The sequence below is a fragment of the Pantherophis guttatus genome, chromosome 10 (assembly GCF_059756535.1).
Source record: "Pantherophis guttatus breed Tessera chromosome 10, ASM5975653v1, whole genome shotgun sequence".
NCBI classification, from domain to species: domain Eukaryota; kingdom Metazoa; phylum Chordata; class Lepidosauria; order Squamata; family Colubridae; genus Pantherophis; species Pantherophis guttatus.
In genome coordinates, this window is record NC_142072.1 from 3,662,780 (window position 1) to 3,681,618 (window position 18,839).

At 47.8% G+C, this 18,839-nt stretch overlaps 1 protein-coding gene across 1 annotated transcript in view; it reads right to left on the reverse strand.

Annotated features, from left to right (window-relative positions):
* Nucleotides 1-18,839, reverse strand: part of CLPTM1 (CLPTM1 regulator of GABA type A receptor forward trafficking) — a 27,675-nt gene continuing 8,836 nt past the window's right edge. The window contains exons 3-14 of the mRNA XM_060693834.2: nucleotides 16,270-16,393; nucleotides 15,717-15,875; nucleotides 13,473-13,590; nucleotides 11,718-11,803; nucleotides 9,394-9,514; nucleotides 8,187-8,431; nucleotides 6,707-6,800; nucleotides 4,938-5,128; nucleotides 4,067-4,162; nucleotides 2,862-2,997; nucleotides 1,564-1,731; nucleotides 1-964 (exon numbers count right to left, since the gene is read on the reverse strand). Coding sequence (XP_060549817.1) covers nucleotides 651-964; nucleotides 1,564-1,731; nucleotides 2,862-2,997; nucleotides 4,067-4,162; nucleotides 4,938-5,128; nucleotides 6,707-6,800; nucleotides 8,187-8,431; nucleotides 9,394-9,514; nucleotides 11,718-11,803; nucleotides 13,473-13,590; nucleotides 15,717-15,875; nucleotides 16,270-16,393 — 1,852 coding nt within the window. The 3' untranslated portion in view covers nucleotides 1-650. The remainder of the gene's footprint in view (nucleotides 965-1,563; nucleotides 1,732-2,861; nucleotides 2,998-4,066; nucleotides 4,163-4,937; nucleotides 5,129-6,706; nucleotides 6,801-8,186; nucleotides 8,432-9,393; nucleotides 9,515-11,717; nucleotides 11,804-13,472; nucleotides 13,591-15,716; nucleotides 15,876-16,269; nucleotides 16,394-18,839) is intronic.

The following is an 18,839-nucleotide window of genomic DNA, read 5'->3' on the forward strand; positions in this document are numbered from 1 at the left end:
TCGGTTTGTTTTAAACATAAACACCCACAGGGGAATTTATTCAATCCATTGTCCTCCTTGGGAATGCAATGATGAGAAAACGGTATACTTGGCTTGGTTCTTAGCATCAGCTCTTTCTCTCTCTCTCTCTCTCTCTTTTATATATATATATATATATTTTATGACACGGAGACACACAAACTTGGCAGGAAACGAACTCCTGAACGACCGAACGTCTTAAAATGACCCGCATGATGGGAGATGGCGCGCACAATGATTACTTGAGTGGGTGGCTGGATTTGCTTTTAAACACAGAAAAAAAAAAAAATCTACAGAGGGGTTGGGTTTTGGGAGGAGGGGGGGGGCCCGAGGTGAGGTTTCTCTCGCAACGAACACACATGTCACACGTCACTTCCACATTTCTCAAGCGGTCTCCTCGTGGCGCTTGCTGACCGACCCCCCTCTCTCCTCCCCACCTTCTCCTGCCTGCTTCCACCCCCCCACCACCCCAGACGTTTTCCTGGAATATAAAATAAAGAGCTCGGGAAGACCCCCGAGCGACTCTGCCCCCCCCCTCCGCTGGCCCATCCCTTGCCCGTTCGCTTCCTGTCCGTTATCCAACAGTGAGAGTGTCAAGTTAGGAATCTTTTTTTTAAAAATAAAACAGTGGCTTAATCTTTCTTCTTCTCTTCTGCCGTTTTAACCGGGAGGGCTTCGGCGACGGGAGAGCCCCCTGAATTGGCGACGGGGGTCTCTCCGGCTCCTCTCTCTGTCGCCGCCTCGGCAGGGCTGTCGGCGGGACCCTCGGCTTTAGCCCCCGGTGGGCTGCTGGCCAACACTGCAGGGATACCGTCCGGCGGAGCTATACTCGGCGGTGTCGCCATCCTTCCTGGTTGGTCCTCCCCACTGATGCCGAATTCATTGACGCGGGTTGGATCCACCCGGTAGATCCACCTTTGGTACAGGTAAATGAAGAACACGACATCTGGGGGGGGGGGAGAGAGAAAGGAGAGAGAGCAAATAGTAATCTAGAACCAGGAAAAGAGGATTTCTCAATGTTGGGAATTTTTAAGATTCTGTGGACTTCAATTCCCAGAGTTCCTCAGGCAGCATGGCTGACTTGGGGGGGGGGATTCTGGGAGTCAGAGAGAGAGAGAGAGAAAGAGAGAGAGAGAGAGAGAGAGAGAGAGAGAGAGAGAGAGAGAGAGAGAGAGAGAGAGAGAGAGAGAGAGAGAGAGAGAGAATGAGAATCGGGCCATTTCCGGCCTCCAGAGGGCCTCCGGGGAGATGGGGAAGGCTGGGGGGGGGTGTCACGTGTGCATGCGCAAGGGGTGGGGTGCATTGAATTATGGGTGTGGGCACACACATGTGCGATCCCCCTGGGCTCCCCCCACTTTTGGCACGCGACGGCAAAAAGGTTAACCATCACTGCTCTAGGGATTATGGGTGTTGAAGTCCACCCTGGTTTGATGGGTGTAAGGAAAACAACCTTGGGAGAGGGAGGTTACCAGACTGCTGCTGTTATACAGGGCAGGGGAGGGACGGCAGAGGCCGAGAGAGAGAGAGAGAGAGTGAAGCCATTACCGTCGCGAAGGCAGCCTATCCTGTACATCATAGGCATCTTGATGACGAAGGCGAAGAGGTCGTCGATGAAGGTGTTGAGGGCTTTGTAGGTGAGCATCCTCCAAGGCAGGTGAGCCACTGACTTCAGCTTGTAGTTGATGAAGAGCTGGGGCGTCATAGTGATGAAGCCTGGAGGGCGAGAGAGAGAGAGACCAGCGCCCTCGACTTAACAACCACAACCGAGCCCAACTGTCAGGTTTCGAGGTCGTCTCAAATAAATTGCATTTCAAACAAAGTCTTTGATGAAAAACTCCCATTTATTAAGCATGACATTCTAACTCCGACTCCATGGTAGCCAACACTGACTTCCTGACCCAAAACCCTCCCTTTCCTTTCCTCCCTCCTCTGCACTCATTGGCCATCTTCCAAGTCACTCTACCCCTAATCTACTGCTCCAGCTCAAAGGAATTTCCCCCCTCCCATCCCATCTCCTAGGGGATATTATCTCCAGGGAAAATAAGTAGGTGAAAAGTCAAACGTCCCTTTCCAGACGCCTCCGCTTCTCCTTCTTATGTCAACACTAGAGTAAATGCAGCTTGAAGTGCTGATACCAACATTGACCTTGTTAAGCAAACTCCCTGGTTGGGTGGAGTTTTGCCCCGTTTTAAAACCTTTCTTGCCGCAGTCGTTAAGCAATTCGCTTGCAGGGGTTGTGTGAGTGACAAGATTTGTTCAGCGAATCCGGCTTCCCGACGGACGCTGCTCATCAGACGGTCTTTCAAAGGGAATCACGTGACCCCATGATATGAACCGTTTGCCGAGCGTCTGAATTTTGATCAGGTGACCGTGGGAATGCGGCAACGGTCGTTAAGTGTGAAAAATGGACATAAGTCACTTTTTAAAGGGCTGCTGTAACTTTGAATGGTCACTAAACGAACTGTTCTAAGTCGAGGACTTAGAAATGCCACTGAATTGACTGAGACGGAAAGGGAAGGATTCTTTTATCTAAAGAGCTGTGGTGGCACAGTGGTTAGAATGCAGCATTGCAGGCTAACTCTGCCCATTGCCAGCAGTTCGATGATGACCGGCTGAAGGTTGACTCAGCCTTCCATCCTTCTGAGGTGGGTCAAATGAGGACCCAGATTGTTGGGGTAAGAGGCTCTTTAAACCGGTTAGAGAGGGCTGGAAAGCATTATGAAGCGGTATATAAGTCTAAGTGCTATTGCTATTTGGACTACCTCAAAGGACTGGCAGGTGGGAAGGTAGGCCTGGGAGGTGGGGGGAAGCTGTTAGAGGTCAGCCACCCATCACTAACTCACCAAAGGTCAGCAGGAAACCATACAGCATGCTCAGGATCCAGGAATACCATCCCTTGTGTTCCATGTAGAGCAGGCTGTATACGGCATAACAACCCAGCAGAGGGAAAAGGATCCAGGAAAGGTACCGAAAGGCCATCTGTGAAGGCAAAGGGGGGGTTGAAGGTAAGGTTGGGGGAAAAAAATCAAGCATACCAGCATTTCAGGAGACGGGAACCCACCCGGGGCCACCGAGGGACTAGCTGCATGAATCAACGTTTTCTGGAGTCACCAACAGGCAACATCTAGCATAGCATTTCTCCATCTTGGCAGACCTTGAAGATGGGTGGACTTTGACTCCTATGGCTGGCTGGGGAATTCTGGATGTTGGAAGTCCACCCATCTTCAAAGTCTACGGAGATTCTCAGTCATCCAGGGTCATCCTTGTCTCAAAAGGTGCTTTTTTGAACGGCAGCTGGATTTTGTTTTTCCCTGGAAGATGTTTTGAGAAGCGAAACGTCTTCAAGGAAAAAGAAAGTACCGTATTTTTCGGAGTATAAGACGCACCTTAGTTTTTGGGGAGGAAAATAAGACAAAAGCTGATTGGTGGGTGGATCGGCCTCCCGGAATACCCCCAATCAACTGTTCCCAGAGGTGAATTTTAGCAACAGGTTTTTTGGTTGTGAGCTCTGTGCCTTGCTTTTTTTTCTGCCTCTGAAACTTCTGAAACAAAAACTTTTTTTTCTGCCTCTGAAAGTCTCTGAAACCGAGCTTCGGAAAAAAAGCTTCCGAAGCTCTGTTTCTGAGGCTTTTTTTCTGAAGCTCTGTTTGGAGGCTTTTTTTCTGAAGCTGTTTGGGAGCTTTTTTTCTAAAGCTTCGTTTCTGATGCTTTTTTCAGCCTCTGAAACCTCCGTTAGAGAAGCTGGGTGGGGCTACATTCGGAGTATAAGATGCACCCAGATTTTCACCCTATTTTGGGGGGGGGGAAAGGTGCGTCTTATACTCCAAAAAATACGTTAAGTCCAGTTGCCTTTTGAAAAAGTCCCTTTGGTACATCCATCTTCAAATTGCTGAGGTTGAGACATACTGACTTAGTACCTCGGCCTCGGTTTTTTTTTGGCCACTAAAACTGGATGGAAGGACTGCCTTCTGATGACAGACTGGAGGGGAAAATACCAGCTATCCTGAATACCTGGGAGATGTTCACACCTGGGAAGGCTTGAACTTACATCATCGTAGATTTTGGTCGACGATTCGATGTACGTCGATTTGTCTTTGAATGTTAAGCGTGGGAAAATCCCAGCAATTTTGTTCTCGCGATCCAGCTGTTCGGCAGCATCAGGAAACAGAACGGGAGAGAATGAAGGGAGGGTTAGATTTTGAGACATCGGACTGGTTGCACAGCCGCTTTTCCTTCCCAGAATCCCCTCCCTGAGTGCACTGAGGCTACAATTCCCATCATCGCCAATCATACCTATGTCCATGATGGGCTGGGAAAAGTGGAAAAGGATGGACTGTAACCAGGAGAGGGTTGAGAAAGTCTGTCTTACAAATAACTCAAGGTGGTGAACGTATCTAATACTTCTTCCTACTCCTATTTTCCCCACAACAATCCTGTGAGGTGAGTTGGACTGAGAGTGAAGGATTAGCCCAAAGTCACTCAACTGGATTTTAAGGTGGGACTAGAACTCACAGTCGCCTGGTGATTTGCCCAAAGCCACCAAACTGGCTTTCGTGCCTAAGGTGGGACTAGAACTCACCGTCGCCTGGTGATTCGCCCAAAGCCACCAAACTGGCTTTCGTGCCTAAGGTGGGACTAGAATTCACCGTCGCCTGGTGATTCGCCCAAAGTCACCCAGCCAGCTTTCATGCTTAAGGCACGACTCGAATTCACCATCTCTGGGTGATTGGCCCAGCTGGCTTTTGTGCCTAAGACAGGACTAGAACTCCCAGTCTCCTGGTGATTGACCCAAAGTCACCCAGCTGGCTTTCAGGCAGGACTTGAACTCACAGTTTCCTGCTTTCTAGCCTGATGCCTTAACTACTAAACCAAACTGGCTCAATTCTTCCCCAACAAGTAATTAGGTGTCCCCTTCTCACCCGGACATCCATCACTTTTGTGATCTTCCAGAGATCAATGAGCAGACCGAAGAAGACGCTGACTTGCACCACAAAGTTAGTTTCGTTATCCAAGATGTAGAGGAGGACCACGAGGGACTGGAACACCCCAAAGAAGACTGACCGTACGGAGAGGCCCTCCAGAGACTGCCTGCTGTTCCAGAACTGAATATCTAAGAGGGAGGATGAGAAACACAATTGAGGTTGGAAAAGGAAGTAATCCTCCTTCACCTCCTCTGTTCTGTTGGTTCAGTTCCAAGTGGGGAGAAAGACCCTGGAGACACAGAGGCTGCTTGGAAATGATGGTTTAATGGTGGACAGGAGGACCACATGGGTTTGAAGTCCTGGGTAGCTGACCACATGGGAGTGGAGAGTGAGATAATAGTTATACCCTCTCTTGGGCTTTGAACTTGCTTCCTGTTCCTGTGAAAGAAATGTATTCTGATTGGTTGTCAGACTCCCATGGGGCTATGCAGGGATAACTAACTTTGTAGGTTGTCTTGACTCCCAGGCTTGGTTGAATCCCGCTGGGTGATGTCATCTTCCCAGGTGCCATGCGGTGAGATGGGTAGAGGGCTAATCCTACCATGTCCTGAGGCTGAAGGTCTTTTGTGTTGTAGATAAGCTGGCCCAGCCTTTTGTCTTGTAGATAGGATGGCACCAGTCTTTCTGGGGCTATTAACAAAAATGGGGGGCTGCTTTCCAAGAGCGTGTTTCTCCTTTTCTCATCCAGGGAGATATAATATTCTGCCTTGTTAATATTTCCTAGAATATTTCATTCTTCTAGGAGAGGGGTAGGTGCTAACTTCCTACAGTTCTGTGGACAGGGTTGCTTTGGACTAGAATCTTGGTGACTTTAAGATGAGTGGACTTCAACTCCCAGAATTCCCCAGCCAGCCAGAATTCTGGGAGTTGAAGTCCACCCATCTTAAAGTCACCAAGGTAGAGAAACACTGGTCTCTCGGGGTCGTACTAGGTTAAAATCGGCAACTTGGCCAAAAACTGACAACACGCACCCACGCGCATTCAACCCCAGCGTTGGGAAATAGATCCTGGAGATATCCCACTTTGAAGTGTTACAGACAGTCCTCGACATACGACCGTAATGGAGCCTGCCCATTGTGGTCAAATTCTGTACCGGCCATAACGTCGTTCGTTCGTGTGATTTTATGACCTTGTTTGAGATGGACGTTAAGTGAACCTGACGGTGGTGAAGTGAACGTGGGGGGGGGGGTGTCATTAAGAGAATCAACAGTTTGCTATAGGTGAGGTTTTGCTGAAAACCAGAAGGAACTGTGTTTGGCCATGTGACCACAATGGGGGGGGGGGCAGTGATGAAATTCTGAATGTGGATCATAAGTCCCCTTTTTTCGAGCTGGCTGTAACTTCAAACGTTCAATGGTAAGGTTTTTTTTTTTTTTAAATTGATTTATATGCCGCCCTCCTCCGGAGACTCAGGGCAGCTTACAGTGCGTTAAGCAATAGCCTTCATACTTTTGTATATTTTATACAAAGTCAGCTTATTGCCCCCACAATCTGGGTCCTCATTTCACCTACCTTAGAAAGGATGGAAGGCTGAGTCAACCTTGAGCCTTGGCGAGATTCGAACTTACTTTAATTGCAGACAGCTGGTGTTAAATTACAGTGTCTTGTCTGCTGCGCTACCAGAGTTGAGAACTAATTGTAATCACAGCAGGGAAACAGGAGGGGAGAAGAGATTCTCCAAGGCCTTGAAAGACGTTGAAACCTACCGTTCTTGAAAGCAAGGAACTCAAAAACGCTGTGCACAATGGAAACAACGATCGTCAGAGCCAGCAAGTAAGGGTTCGTTTCTAACAAAGCCACCTGGGGGAAAAATAAGCCAAAGGGGGTGTGAGACAACATGAGAAACAACATCCTAGATGTACAAAAACATCAGTAACGAGGCCTGACCATTGAATGGACTCAAGACTTGCACCCAGATCCCCAGGCCTGAGGACAATACCCTGTCCTAGTTTTAATTTTCGATGTATTTATTGATTTGCATTTTATCGCCTTTATTATTTTTACAAATAAGTCAAGGTGGTGAATATATCCGACGTATCTTCCTCTTTTTAGTTTCCCTACAACAACCCTGCGAGGTATGTTGGGCTGAGAGATAAAGACCTGCCCAAGGTCACCCAGCTGGCTTTCATGCCTAAAGTGGAACTAGAACTCACTGTCTCCTGGTGATTGGCCCAGAGTAACCCAGGTAGCTTTCATGCCTAAAGTGGAACTAGAACTCACTGTCTCCTGGTGATTGGCCCAGAGTAACCCAGCTGGCTTTCATGCCTAAAGTGGAACTAGAACTCACCGTCTCCTGGTGATTGGCTCAGAGTAACCCAGGTAGCTTTCATGCCTAAAGTGGAACTAGAACTCACCGTCTCCTGGTGATTGGCCCAGAGTAACCCAGGTAGCTTTCATGCCTAAAGTGGAACTAGAACTCACTGTCTCCTGGTGACTGGCCCAAAGTCACAAAGCCATCTTTCATGCCAAAAGCAGGACTAGAACTCACCGTCTCCTGATCATTGGCCCCAAATCACCCAAGCCTACTTTCATGGTTAAGACTGGACTACAATTCACAAGTCACCCACTTTCTAGCCTGGTGTTTTAGCCGCTAGAGTCTAGACCAGAGGTCTGCAATCTTAAAACACTCCAAGAGCCATTTGGACCCGTTTTCCCACAGAAAACCTCGGGAGCCACAAAACCTCGGGGGGCGTGGCCAAGTCGACGTCACTCACTTTCACCAGTCACATGACCTCCGAGCCATTAGGGCAGAGAACCGGTTGTTAAAAAACAACGGGAACCACAAAACACTTCTGACATCTCTCTCTCTCTCTCCCTCCATCCCCCTCCCCTCTCTCTGTATCTCTCCGTCTCTGCCCCAGCCGCTTCTCCATCCCCCGCCGTCGCCCTTACCTTCTCAGGCCAGGTGAGGTGTGATTGGGAGGGGAGGGCGAGGGGTGGGGCCAGCCAGTGGTGGAATCATCCAACAGGGAGCCACACAGCAGAGGGCCCAAAGAGCCACATGCTGCTCCGGAGACGCAGGTTGCAGATACCAAACCTGCTCTCTTGTTTTTCCAGAATTGCTAAAACCTCCGTATTCAGCTTTTCAATACAAGGATTCTAGATGCAGTTCTGGAGTCAAGAGCTTGGGGTTTCCCCAGGTGTGTGTGTGTGTGTGGGGGGGGGCTAGCCTTCCCCACCGCTCACCTTGACCGAATCCTGCTCCTCGTCAGATTGCCCGTACAAGTCCTCCCCGAGGAAATTCCAAGGAGATTTGCTATTCTGGGCAGCATAGAGCTGCCACCGCCAGAGCGAAAGCGGGCAGTAAGAAAGGCGGAAGGGCAACCGTTCCACGGTCTCATTAATGGGGTAGTAGTCCTTTTGCAAGTTCCAGTAGTCGTTGAAGTAAAGGATGGGGTAGTAGTCGCCACTCACGGCGTCGAACTTCACATCTGGAAAGGAAGAAGCCGAGAGCATCGTGTCAGGGTCAAAGATGCCACCAGGACAGAAGGGAGACCAGGGGGAATTAAGGAGAAATTTTCTGGACAGTGAGAACAATTACCGTATTTTTCGGTGTATAAGATGCACTTCCTCTCTTCCCCCCGCCCCCAAAAGCGGGTGGAAATGTCTGTGTGTCTTATACAGAGAATGTTGCTGAAGCCCTGCCCGCCCGCCAGCCCCCACTCTTTTTGGCCTCTGCCTCCCAGCAGTTTACCTCCTTGCAGCAAACAGCCTGGTCAGCTTCAGCACAAGCAGCTGATTGGCGGTTGTATCGGCCTCCTGGAATACTGCCTATCAGCTGCTCCAGGCTGCAGGGATCACTGCCGCTGCCTGGAACAGGCTAAAAATGAGATGCGTGGAGGCCAAAAATGGGGCGCGCGGAGGTGGTGCTAGATGGCAGCAGTGATGGGTGGCAATGGCAGCGACAAGCGGTAGCAATCCCTGCAGCCTGGAACAGCTGATAGGCGGTATTCCAGGAGGCCGATCTAACCGCCAATCAGCTGCTTGTGCTAAATCAGGCTGTGCTGAAGCTGACCAGGCTGTTTGCTGCAAGGAGGTAAATTGCTGGGAGGCAGAGGCAGAGGTTTTTTTCCCTTGTTTTCCTCCCCAAAAGCTAGGTGCGTCTTATACTTCGGAGTGGCTTATAGTCCGATAAATATGGTAAATCAACGGAATGACTTGCCTTCAGAAGCTGTGGGGCTCCATCAGTGGAGGCTTTTAAGAAGAGGCTGGACAGCCCCTTGTCTGGCATGGCATAGGGTTTCCTGCTTGAGCAGAGGGTTGGACTAGAAGACCTCCCAGGTCCCTTCCAACTCTGTTATTCTGTTATTCAAGAGCATCAGAGAAAGGGAAGCCGCTCCCCCCCCGCCAGCATATCCTGCCGCCAGAGCAACTCCGAGATTTGAAGCCTTACACTGATCCAGAGGGGGAGGAACACTGCCCTTCACCCACGGGGTGTGGTCATCCACGATGTTGATGGTGAGGTTGGGGTGCCAGTGCGAGATCACCTCCACGGGGCCAAAATCTTCAGCTCTCTGCAAGAAAAGCACGAAGGCTGAGTAACGTTTCTCCGGGGGGGTGGGGGTGGGGAGGAAAAAGAGAGGAGAGAAGGGGACATTCCAGAGCCCACAGTAGCCATCCAAAAGAGTGAAATGTGATGGGTTCAGTAAAGAAAAAGTAAAGGAAAAAAAAAAAAAGAACTTTTTCGCAGCAGCTGTCTATGGAGATTCTCATTCATCCAAGTCATGGTTGTCCCAAAGGTAATTTTTTTTTTTTCAAAGGGCAACTGGATTTTCTGTTTTTCCTGGAAGACGTTTCGCTTCTCATCCAAGCAGCTTCTTCTGTTCTGTTCCCTTCGGTCCATTCCATTCCATTCTTTTTATTTTTATTATTTTTATTGGTTCGATTTATATGCCGCCCTTCTCCGGAGACTCAGGGTGGCTTACAATGCGTTAAGCAATAGCCTCCATACTTTTGTATATACCTGCTTAGTAGGGCTTTCGCCCCCCTCCCCCAAAGCGGTGTTCTTTTTTATACGAAGTCAGCTTATTGCCCCCACAATCCGGGTCCTCATTTTACCTACCTCGGAAGGATGGAAGGCTGAGTCAACCTTGAGCCTGGTGAGATTTGAACTTGCAGTAATTTGCAGTAACAGCAGCAGTTTAGTCTGCTGCGCCACCAGGCTCCTTCCCCGCTCTACTCCATTTCATTCCATCTGTTCTGTTCCGTTCCGTTCCCTATATTCTATTCCAGGAGTCTCCAACCTTCGCAACTTTAAGCCTGGAGGCCTTCCTGGGAGCTTCGCTGGCTGGGGAATTCTGGGAATTGAAGTCCTCCAGGCTTAAAGTTGCCAAGATAGGAGACCCCTGTTCTATTCTATATTCTATTCTATTATTCTATATTCTATTCTGTATTGTACTGTACTGTACTTACTGTATTGTATTGTATGCCAGCTTTCCAAAGAGAACTCAAGAAATCTGACTGCAGGCCCAGCTAGACCCCGCCTAGGGTGTTTCCCAGTTGCGGTGGGAAAGGCCCTGGTGCTTTTTCCAGGTGAAGTACACAGGTGTGACTCCATCTGTATGCACGAAGCGTAACCTGAATACGAGATTCTCTCTCTCAGTCTCGCTTTCACACATCCAGAGCTCTGCCAAGCAGTCCCAAAGAGCTCAGATTTTCCTCCCCTTCTTCTTTCAGATCTCACAAGTGCCATCAAACCTCGTCTCTGGTTTCCAATGATGGCTAGTTACCATAGGGCCACTACTGGCCTCACTTATTTTTCCAAAAGGCCCCTAAGCTTTCTTCCACTAAGCCCAGGGGCACAGTTTGCAAAGTGCCAGGCGTTTCTTTTTTTGCAGTCTAAAAATTTAAATGAAACTTTTATTTTTATTAATTTATTTTATTTTTATTTAACATAACATTTTTTAAAAACATTTTTAACTGGTTTGTCATTTTAAATTGGGGCCAAATTAATATATCCTTTTAATTGTTTTTAATGCTTGTATTCTATGTTTTTAGCTGGCTGTACACCGCCCTGAGTCCCTCGGGAGAAGGTGCGGTATATAAATTCGAAATAAAATAAAAATAAAATAAAATTAATTAATTAAACACCAAAAGGGGAAGAGGGCCGTTCAATCCATTTTGCTTCTTCCTACCTCCCATTGTCTTCTTTCATCATCTTTTAATGACCCCATAATCCCTTGCGGAGTAAGAGTCTGGGCAACTGAATGGAGCTAGCAGAGTATTTTACTGGCCGGATGCCCTTCCTGTCACCAATGCGGAGTTTTGTTCAGCGGACATATTTTCAGCGTGAGGACCCAGAGAGAGAAATATCTGCCTCTACCTAGGATCGAACTCACAGCCTCCTGATTGTGAGGCGAGGGCTCCACTTCTAGGCCACCGCACCACTCCTTCTCCCTATTCTCTTCCAGTGCGGAAAATATGAGGAGAGTTTGCGGAATTCTACCCAGCCTCCTCAAAAGAAAGAGAGGCAGGCAGGGGAAAGTCGTGGCTCTTATTGGCGGGAAACCCCTCAAAGGAGCAAAGGAAACAATTTCAACAAGCAACTATCATAGCCGTTTGCAAATTCTCCCCCCCACTTTCCTTTTTTTTTGCAGAAGCCCAATTCCCTCAAGCAGCCGGAGGCCGTAAAGCTGAGAAAAGCTTTACGGGGGGAAGAAAATTGGGACTTTGAAGGAGAAACAAGAAGAGGAGAAAGTATCAGAGAGGTCACGTTACTTTTATCATTTCGGGATCCGCTTCGGTTTCCCCGGTTAGCAGGTTCTTGGTTTTCAGAAAGCGTCTACGTTTGTACTTATTGATCACTGCAAACGAAAACAAAACAGGGGGAAAAAAGGTTAAGTTTGGTCTGAGTTTGATCAGTTTGGTATAGTGGTTAAGGCTATAGTGGTATAGGCTAGAAACCACGAGAGTGGGAGTTCTGGTCCCACTTTAGGCATGAAAGCCGGCTGGGGGACTTTGGGTCAATCAGTAGGAGACAGTGAGTTCTAGTCCCACCTTAGGAATGAAAGCAGGCTGGGTGACTTTGGGTCAATCGCTAGGAGTGTGGGAGTTCTAGTCCAGCCTTAGGTATGAAAGCTGGCTGGGTGACTTTGGGTCAATCACTAGGAGTGTGGGAGTTCTAGAACAGCCTTAGGTATGAAAGCTGGCTGGGTGACTTTGGGTCAATCGCTAGGAGTGTGGGAGTTCTAGAACAGCCTTAGGTATGAAAGCTGGCTGGGTGACTTTGGGTCAATCGCTAGGAGTGTGGGAGTTATAGTCCAGCCTTAGGTATGAAAGCTGGCTGGGTGACTTTGGGTCAATCACTAGGAGTGTGGGAGTTCTAGAACAGCCTTAGGTATGAAAGCTGGCTGGGTGACTTTGGGTCAATCGCTAGGAGTGTGGGAGTTCTAGAACAGCCTTAGGTATGAAAGCTGGCTGGGTGACTTTGGGTCAATCGCTAGGAGTGTGGGAGTTATAGTCCAGCCTTAGGTATGAAAGCTGGCTGGGTGACTTTGGGTCAATCGCTAGGAGAGTGGGAGTTCTAGTTCAGCCTTAGGTATGAAAGTCAGCTGGGGGATTTTGGGTCAATCAGTAGGAGACAATGAGTTCTAGTCCCGCCTTAGGTATGAAAGCTGGCTGGGTGACTTTGGGTCAATCGCTAGGAGAGTGGGAGTTCTAGTCCCACCTTCACATGAAAGCTGGCTGGGGGACTTTGGGCCAATCATCAGGAGACTCCAGCCGTAAGCACGAAATCGGCTGGATACGTTTGGGCCAGTCCCTCTCTCTCAGCCCAATCTAACTCACAAGTTGGTTGTTGTGAGTAATGGAGGATGGAGTTGGGTTGGATATGTGCGCCGTCTTATTTGCAAAAATAATAAAGCCTCGACTTCCAACATTCATTTAGTGACCGTTCGAAGTGACAACAGAACTTTTTAAAAAAAAAAAAACGACTTACGACTGTTTTTCACACTTACGACCACTGCAGCATCCCCAGAATCACGTGATCAAAAGACTTGGCAACTGGCAGGTTACTTATGACGGTTGCGGTGTCCCGAGATTACTTGATCACCACTTGTGACCTTCTGATGAGCCAATGTCAATGGGGAAGCCAGTGGGAAAGGTCGCAAGTTATTATGGTCACATGTTCCATGTCGTGACCAAAAACATATTGCAAAATGGAATGTGTTCATATGGTGTCTCACTTAATGACCACACCATTTAATGAAGAACTTCGTGGTCCCTATTGTGGTTCGTAAGTCAAGGAATACCTGTAGCACCGCATCTCCTGCTGATAGCTCTCCATTCTGGGCAGGAATGCCAAGGTGACGGGGGAGGAAGGAAGTTATGGAAAGGATGAACGGAGGCCAACAACTAGGTTATTTGGGGGAAACCTGTCAAACACGGAAAGCATTTCCCACAACCGCTGCCGACGCGAAGCTCTCAACTGAACAAAATAAAATAAAATAAACCACGGTTGGAAGGGAAGCTTACTTCGAGACGTGTGAACCGTGGCAAGGCGCCGGTAGAGGTTCTTCTGTTTGGGGTCAGGGTGGAACCCACTTTTCGTAAAGTACACGTGGATGTAAATGGAACCGTTGTGTTGCACGCTCTGAAATCAGAAGTAAATAATTGTGAGCATAATAATTTAACACGCCCCTCCAGCAGGATGGGGATCTTCACCCGTTCGACAACAGAACTATGAAGGGGAGAAGCAGAGACAGAACTTGTGAAAAGGCCCAACGGCAAGCACCTGTTCCTGGAAGCGAGGCTTTAAAATGTCAAATGACTAACCCACCTGATTTTACAAACTTTTTTTTTTTTTTACAACGGTCATTAAGGAAATGACGCAGTTGTTAAGCGAACCCATTGCTTGCGATGGGCCGGTTTTGCCAAACACCAGATGTAAATGCTGGGTTTTGGGATTTTTTGGGGTTTTTTTTTCCTTTTGAAGACGTTTCGCTTCTCATCCAAGAAGCTTCTTCAGCTCTGACTGGATGGGTGGGGAATGGGAAGATTTGTACTCCTTGCAGACAGCTGGTCCTTTGCCTTCTTTTTTAAGAGGGCCACTGAAGCCCTTGGAGGTTTATCTGTGTCTTCGGGCGTCATCTGAGTCGTGCAAATGGGTGTGGAGCCTACCGGATGTTTTTTCCCCCTGTGTCCCTTCCCTGTTGAAGACAGGTGTGGGCCCTTGGGGATGGGCCCGTGTTGTCTGCATCTCAAACTGAGGTGCAAATGGGTCCTGTAATCTGCAATTTGGGGGGGGGGAAATCCGGTCATGTTCTCACACCATTTGAAGGCAGGGGTGGGCTCCTGGGGGTTCGGTAGAACCTCTAGCTAAGTTTCTGTGCAGTTTGGAGAACCCCCAAATCCCTCTCTTGGCTGGGCCTGCCCATCCCGCCCCTCCCAGGAGTCCCCACGCGGCCCGTTTTGGATGCAGGTAAGTGCAGGACATGCGCGGAGGCTCGGGGAGGGTGAAAAACGGGCCTACTGGAAATTTGAAAGGAGCCTTGGTAGTACAGTGGTCTAAAGCACCCTGTTATTAAGAACAGCTGCCTGCAATTACTGCAGGTTCGAATCTCGCCAAGGCTCAAGGTTGACTCAGCCTTCCATCCTTTCTAAGGTAGGTAAATTGAGGACCCAGATTGTGGGGGCAATAAGCTGACTTTGTATAAATATACAAAAGGATGAAGGCTATTGCTTAGCGCATTGTAAGCTGCCCTGAGTCTCCGGAGAAGGGCGGCATATAAATCAAATTAAAAAAAAAATTGGGAATGGCCTCCCCAGAGCCTGGGGAGGCCATTTTCGCCCTCCCGGTGGCTCAAGAAAAACCTCCGGAGCCCGGGAAGGGCAACCCCCCCCACCATGGTGCAAGAGGCCGACTAGGCCACGCCCACCAAGCAACCGAGCAGAGAACCCCTTGCTAAAAGTTTTGAAGCCCACCCGTTTGAAGGGTGCTCATCCCAAAGAGCATAACTAAAAGTCTACGGAGATTCTCAGTCATCCTGAACGAAAGCACCTTTGGGGAAACCATGATCAGAATGACTGAGAATCTCCGTAGACCTTTAGCTTGGTTTTGTTAACATTGTCATAAAAGGCGCCTGCATGAACGTGGGACACTGCAAAAGGCCGTAAATGCAGATACGTCACTAGGCAAGGGAGGGAGAGGACTGACCGTTGTTAACTTTGAATCTCGGTGGTAAGTCCCACTTTTTCAAATCTGTTTTAAATTTGAGCGGTTGCTAAGCAGCCAGTTGTAAGTCGAGGACTACCTGTAGGGTCATATACAGGCAGTCCTCGACTTACAACAGTTCCCTTAGTGACCATTCAAAGTTACAACAGCTCTGAAGTGACTTATGACCACTTTTTCACACTTACGACCGCTGCAACCTCCTGGCAAGCAAAGTGAATGGGGAAACCAAAGTTATTTAGAAACCGTGTTACTAATTTAACAACTGCAGTGATTCATTGAACAAACGTGGCGAGAAAAGTCCTAAAGTGGGGCAAAATGCCCTTAACAAATTTCTCAGTTAGCAACCTAAATTTTGGGACTCGATTGTGGTCTTAAGTTGAGGACCACCCGTAGAGTCAATCATTTCCCCCCGTCGCATTAAAAATGTGCCGTTTGCTAACAGCTTTGGGACGTGCTTCTTTCCGGTACGAAAAACTATTCACGGAGCGTTTGGAGCAGAGAGGAAAACCCAGCTGTCAGTAAAACGGTGGCATCCGTTCACACACCTCAGGGATTTCCAACTCGGTGTAACGCTCGTAGCAGCCATCCGAATTCTCGCCACTTGTCCAGTCTCCGTAGACTAGATCTCGCTGTTCCCAAAACAATGCCGACGTGGTGTTGAAGTCGGTAAAGTGCTCGTGTTCGGATATGAAGACGTGAAGATCCTGCCAGGAAAAGAAAAAAAAACAACTCATGACACTGAGCTGGAACCCTCAGATAGGCACTTTCTCTGGCTGCAGGACTGAAATTCTCTGATTCAGAATTTGTCTCAAAGAGAAATAGAATTCTGTTACTGGCGTTAGGTTGGTTAGATGATAGATAGATAATCTATCATCTAACCAACCTAACGCCAGTAACAGAATTCTGTTTCTGTTTAGATAATCTATCATCTAACCAACCTAACGCCAGTAACAGAATTCTGTTTCTCTTTGAGACAAATTCTGAATCAGAGAATTTCAGTCCTGCAGCCAGAGAAAGTGCCTAGAGCTCCCTTCTCCACCAGTCAAAATCCGACTTAAACCCTTCAAAAATCTGGAATCAGGATTCGGCCATCCTTACCATTAAGGTGTCTTTAGGGAAAAGATTGCGGCTTGGAGCCCTGGGTGCTCCGCCGGGGGTGGATGGATCCTGGGTTGTTGGCCCGCGACGAAACCAGCTACTGATGGCCCAGATAATAAAGATTCTGGAAGATGAGAGGAAAAAGTAAAAAAGTTGAGAATTTGTACCAGTTTTGAAACCAACCTTTCCATCGAGAGGCATCGGTCACACGGGGAAATTCCAGAGAAATTCAGATTGGACAAAGAAGATAAACTTTTCATCAACTATCATAAACTTGGCTGGGCAACATTTTTATTATTCTCAACTCGAGGATCTAATAAGGGCAGTCCCCATAGACTTACAACTGTTTAGTGACCAATCTTGCTAGGCTCAAGGTCGACTCAGCCTTCCATCCTTTCTAAGGTAGGTAAAATGAGGACCCAGATTGTGGGGGCAATAAGCTGACTTTGTATAAATATATACAAAAGTATGAAGGCTATTGCTTAACGCATTGTAAGCCACCCTGAGTCTCTGGAGAAGGGCGGCATATAAATCAAATTAAAAAAAAAAAATCAAAGTTACAATGGCACTGTGAAAAAAGTGACAGGATCATTTTTCTCACTTACAACTGTTGCACCCCACCCCCCCGGTCATATGATCAAAATTTGGAATGCTTGGCAACTGACTCCTCTTTATGACGGTTGCAATGTCCCGGGAGTTATGTGATCACCTTTTGTGACCTTCTGACAAACAAAGTTAATGGGGGAGCCAGATTCACTTAATGACCCTGTGATTAATTTAAAAACTGCAGTGATTCACTTAACAAATGCGGCAAGAAACAGGGCAAAAACTCACTTAACAAATGTTTTGCTTAGCAACAGAGATGTTGGGCTCAATTGTGGTCTTAAGTCGAGGACTATCTGTCTGGTGTTTCTCTACCTTGGTAGCTTTAAGACATGTGGACTTCAACTCCCAGAATTCCCCAGCCAGCCATGCAAGACACTGGTTAATGTTGGGCTCAATTGTGGTTGTAAGTTGAGGACTACCTGTAGGGAATCTCTTCAGGGATTGATATCCTGTTTTTTTTTCTACAAGAAAAGCAGCTCTGGAAAAACCAAGTTTTTCTATAGTCCTGCAGCTTTCAGAATCATAAAATAAATCTCCACCCCTTAACAACCGGCATAGCAATTTCCTAAGTTACAGTTTTACAGATCTCGATTACACAATTCTTGGGCTTGTTTATGAATAAGTTAAAAGATAAATTAATTATGAGATGGCGCAAGAGCTCTTTTGCAAGAATTCTAGCAATCTGCAGGGACCGGCAACAGTCTGGCACTGTTTGGTATCCGATATTGGCTGCCTTCTATTATATTAGAAAACTAGCTGAATACCCGTGCTCTGCTACGAAACTGTGTGATGGGGCTTGATAAATCGACCCTTGCAGCTTGAAAATTAATGAGTAGTTACGATCGGCCTGTCCTTTCCCCTTCTCTCCCTCAGGCGTGCCCCACAGAAACATCTCCTATCCTCAGCCTTGCCCTATCCTATCCCCTTCTCTCCCTCAGCCTTGCCTCACAGAATCCTTCCCCTATTCTACCCCCTTCTCTCCCTCAGTCTTGCCCCACAGAAGCCTCCCCTATCCAATCCCCTTCTCTCCCTCAGGCTTGCCCCACAGAAGCCTCCCCTATCCTATCCCCTGCCTGCTGCTGTGAAAGTAAAACTGAAACTGAAACTCCTCTCCTCTGCTTGTGTTTTTGCATTTGGAACACATTTCTTTTCAGGTGGGGAGGGGAAGTAGAACTCCTTAGCATCAGAGCATGTTAATCATAATATAGGAAATACTAATGCTATGATGGTCATTTCGAAAAATCCTTTCTTAATGAGCACCTAGAAGCCAAGAGGAACATACGTGGCAAATTTCAAGTTTGTAGGCTTTACGATTCTGGAGATTTCGTGATGAGGACATCTGTGAGACTGGGAGTTCTAGTTCTACCTTAGGCATGAAAGATGGCTTGGTGAGTTTGGGCCAATCACCAGGAGATGGTGAATTCTAGTCCTGCTTTAGGCATAAAAGCCGGCTGGGTGACTTTGGGCCAATGACCAAGAGACAGTGAGTTCTCGTCCCACCTTAGGCATGAAAACCAGCTGGAGGATTTTGGGCCAATCACTGGGAGACTGGGAGTTCTAGTCCTGCCTTAGGCATGAAAGCCGGCTGGGTGACTTTGGGCCAGTCCCTCCCTCTCAGCCTCCCCACCTCACAGGGTTGCTGTTATGTCAAAAATAAGAGGAAGGAGGTGTGATGGATATTTGTACCTCCTTGAATTATTTGTACAAATAAAGGTGGGATAAATGAATGTTTCTACCTATCCCATTTCAGTGGAAGCTTCATCCCTGAGTCTAATCTATATTATATCTTGTTCTCCGATTCTCAATCATTTCTGGGTGAGGACATCTGTGGCAATATCCGCCGAGTTGATAGGAGGAGAGATACTGTCCCAAAACTGAAAGTGCTGCTACCCTTTGTGGTTCGTTGCATTAATAACCTCCCATGTTTAAAATTAGGGTTGAAGATAATCCACAAACTGGAAAGA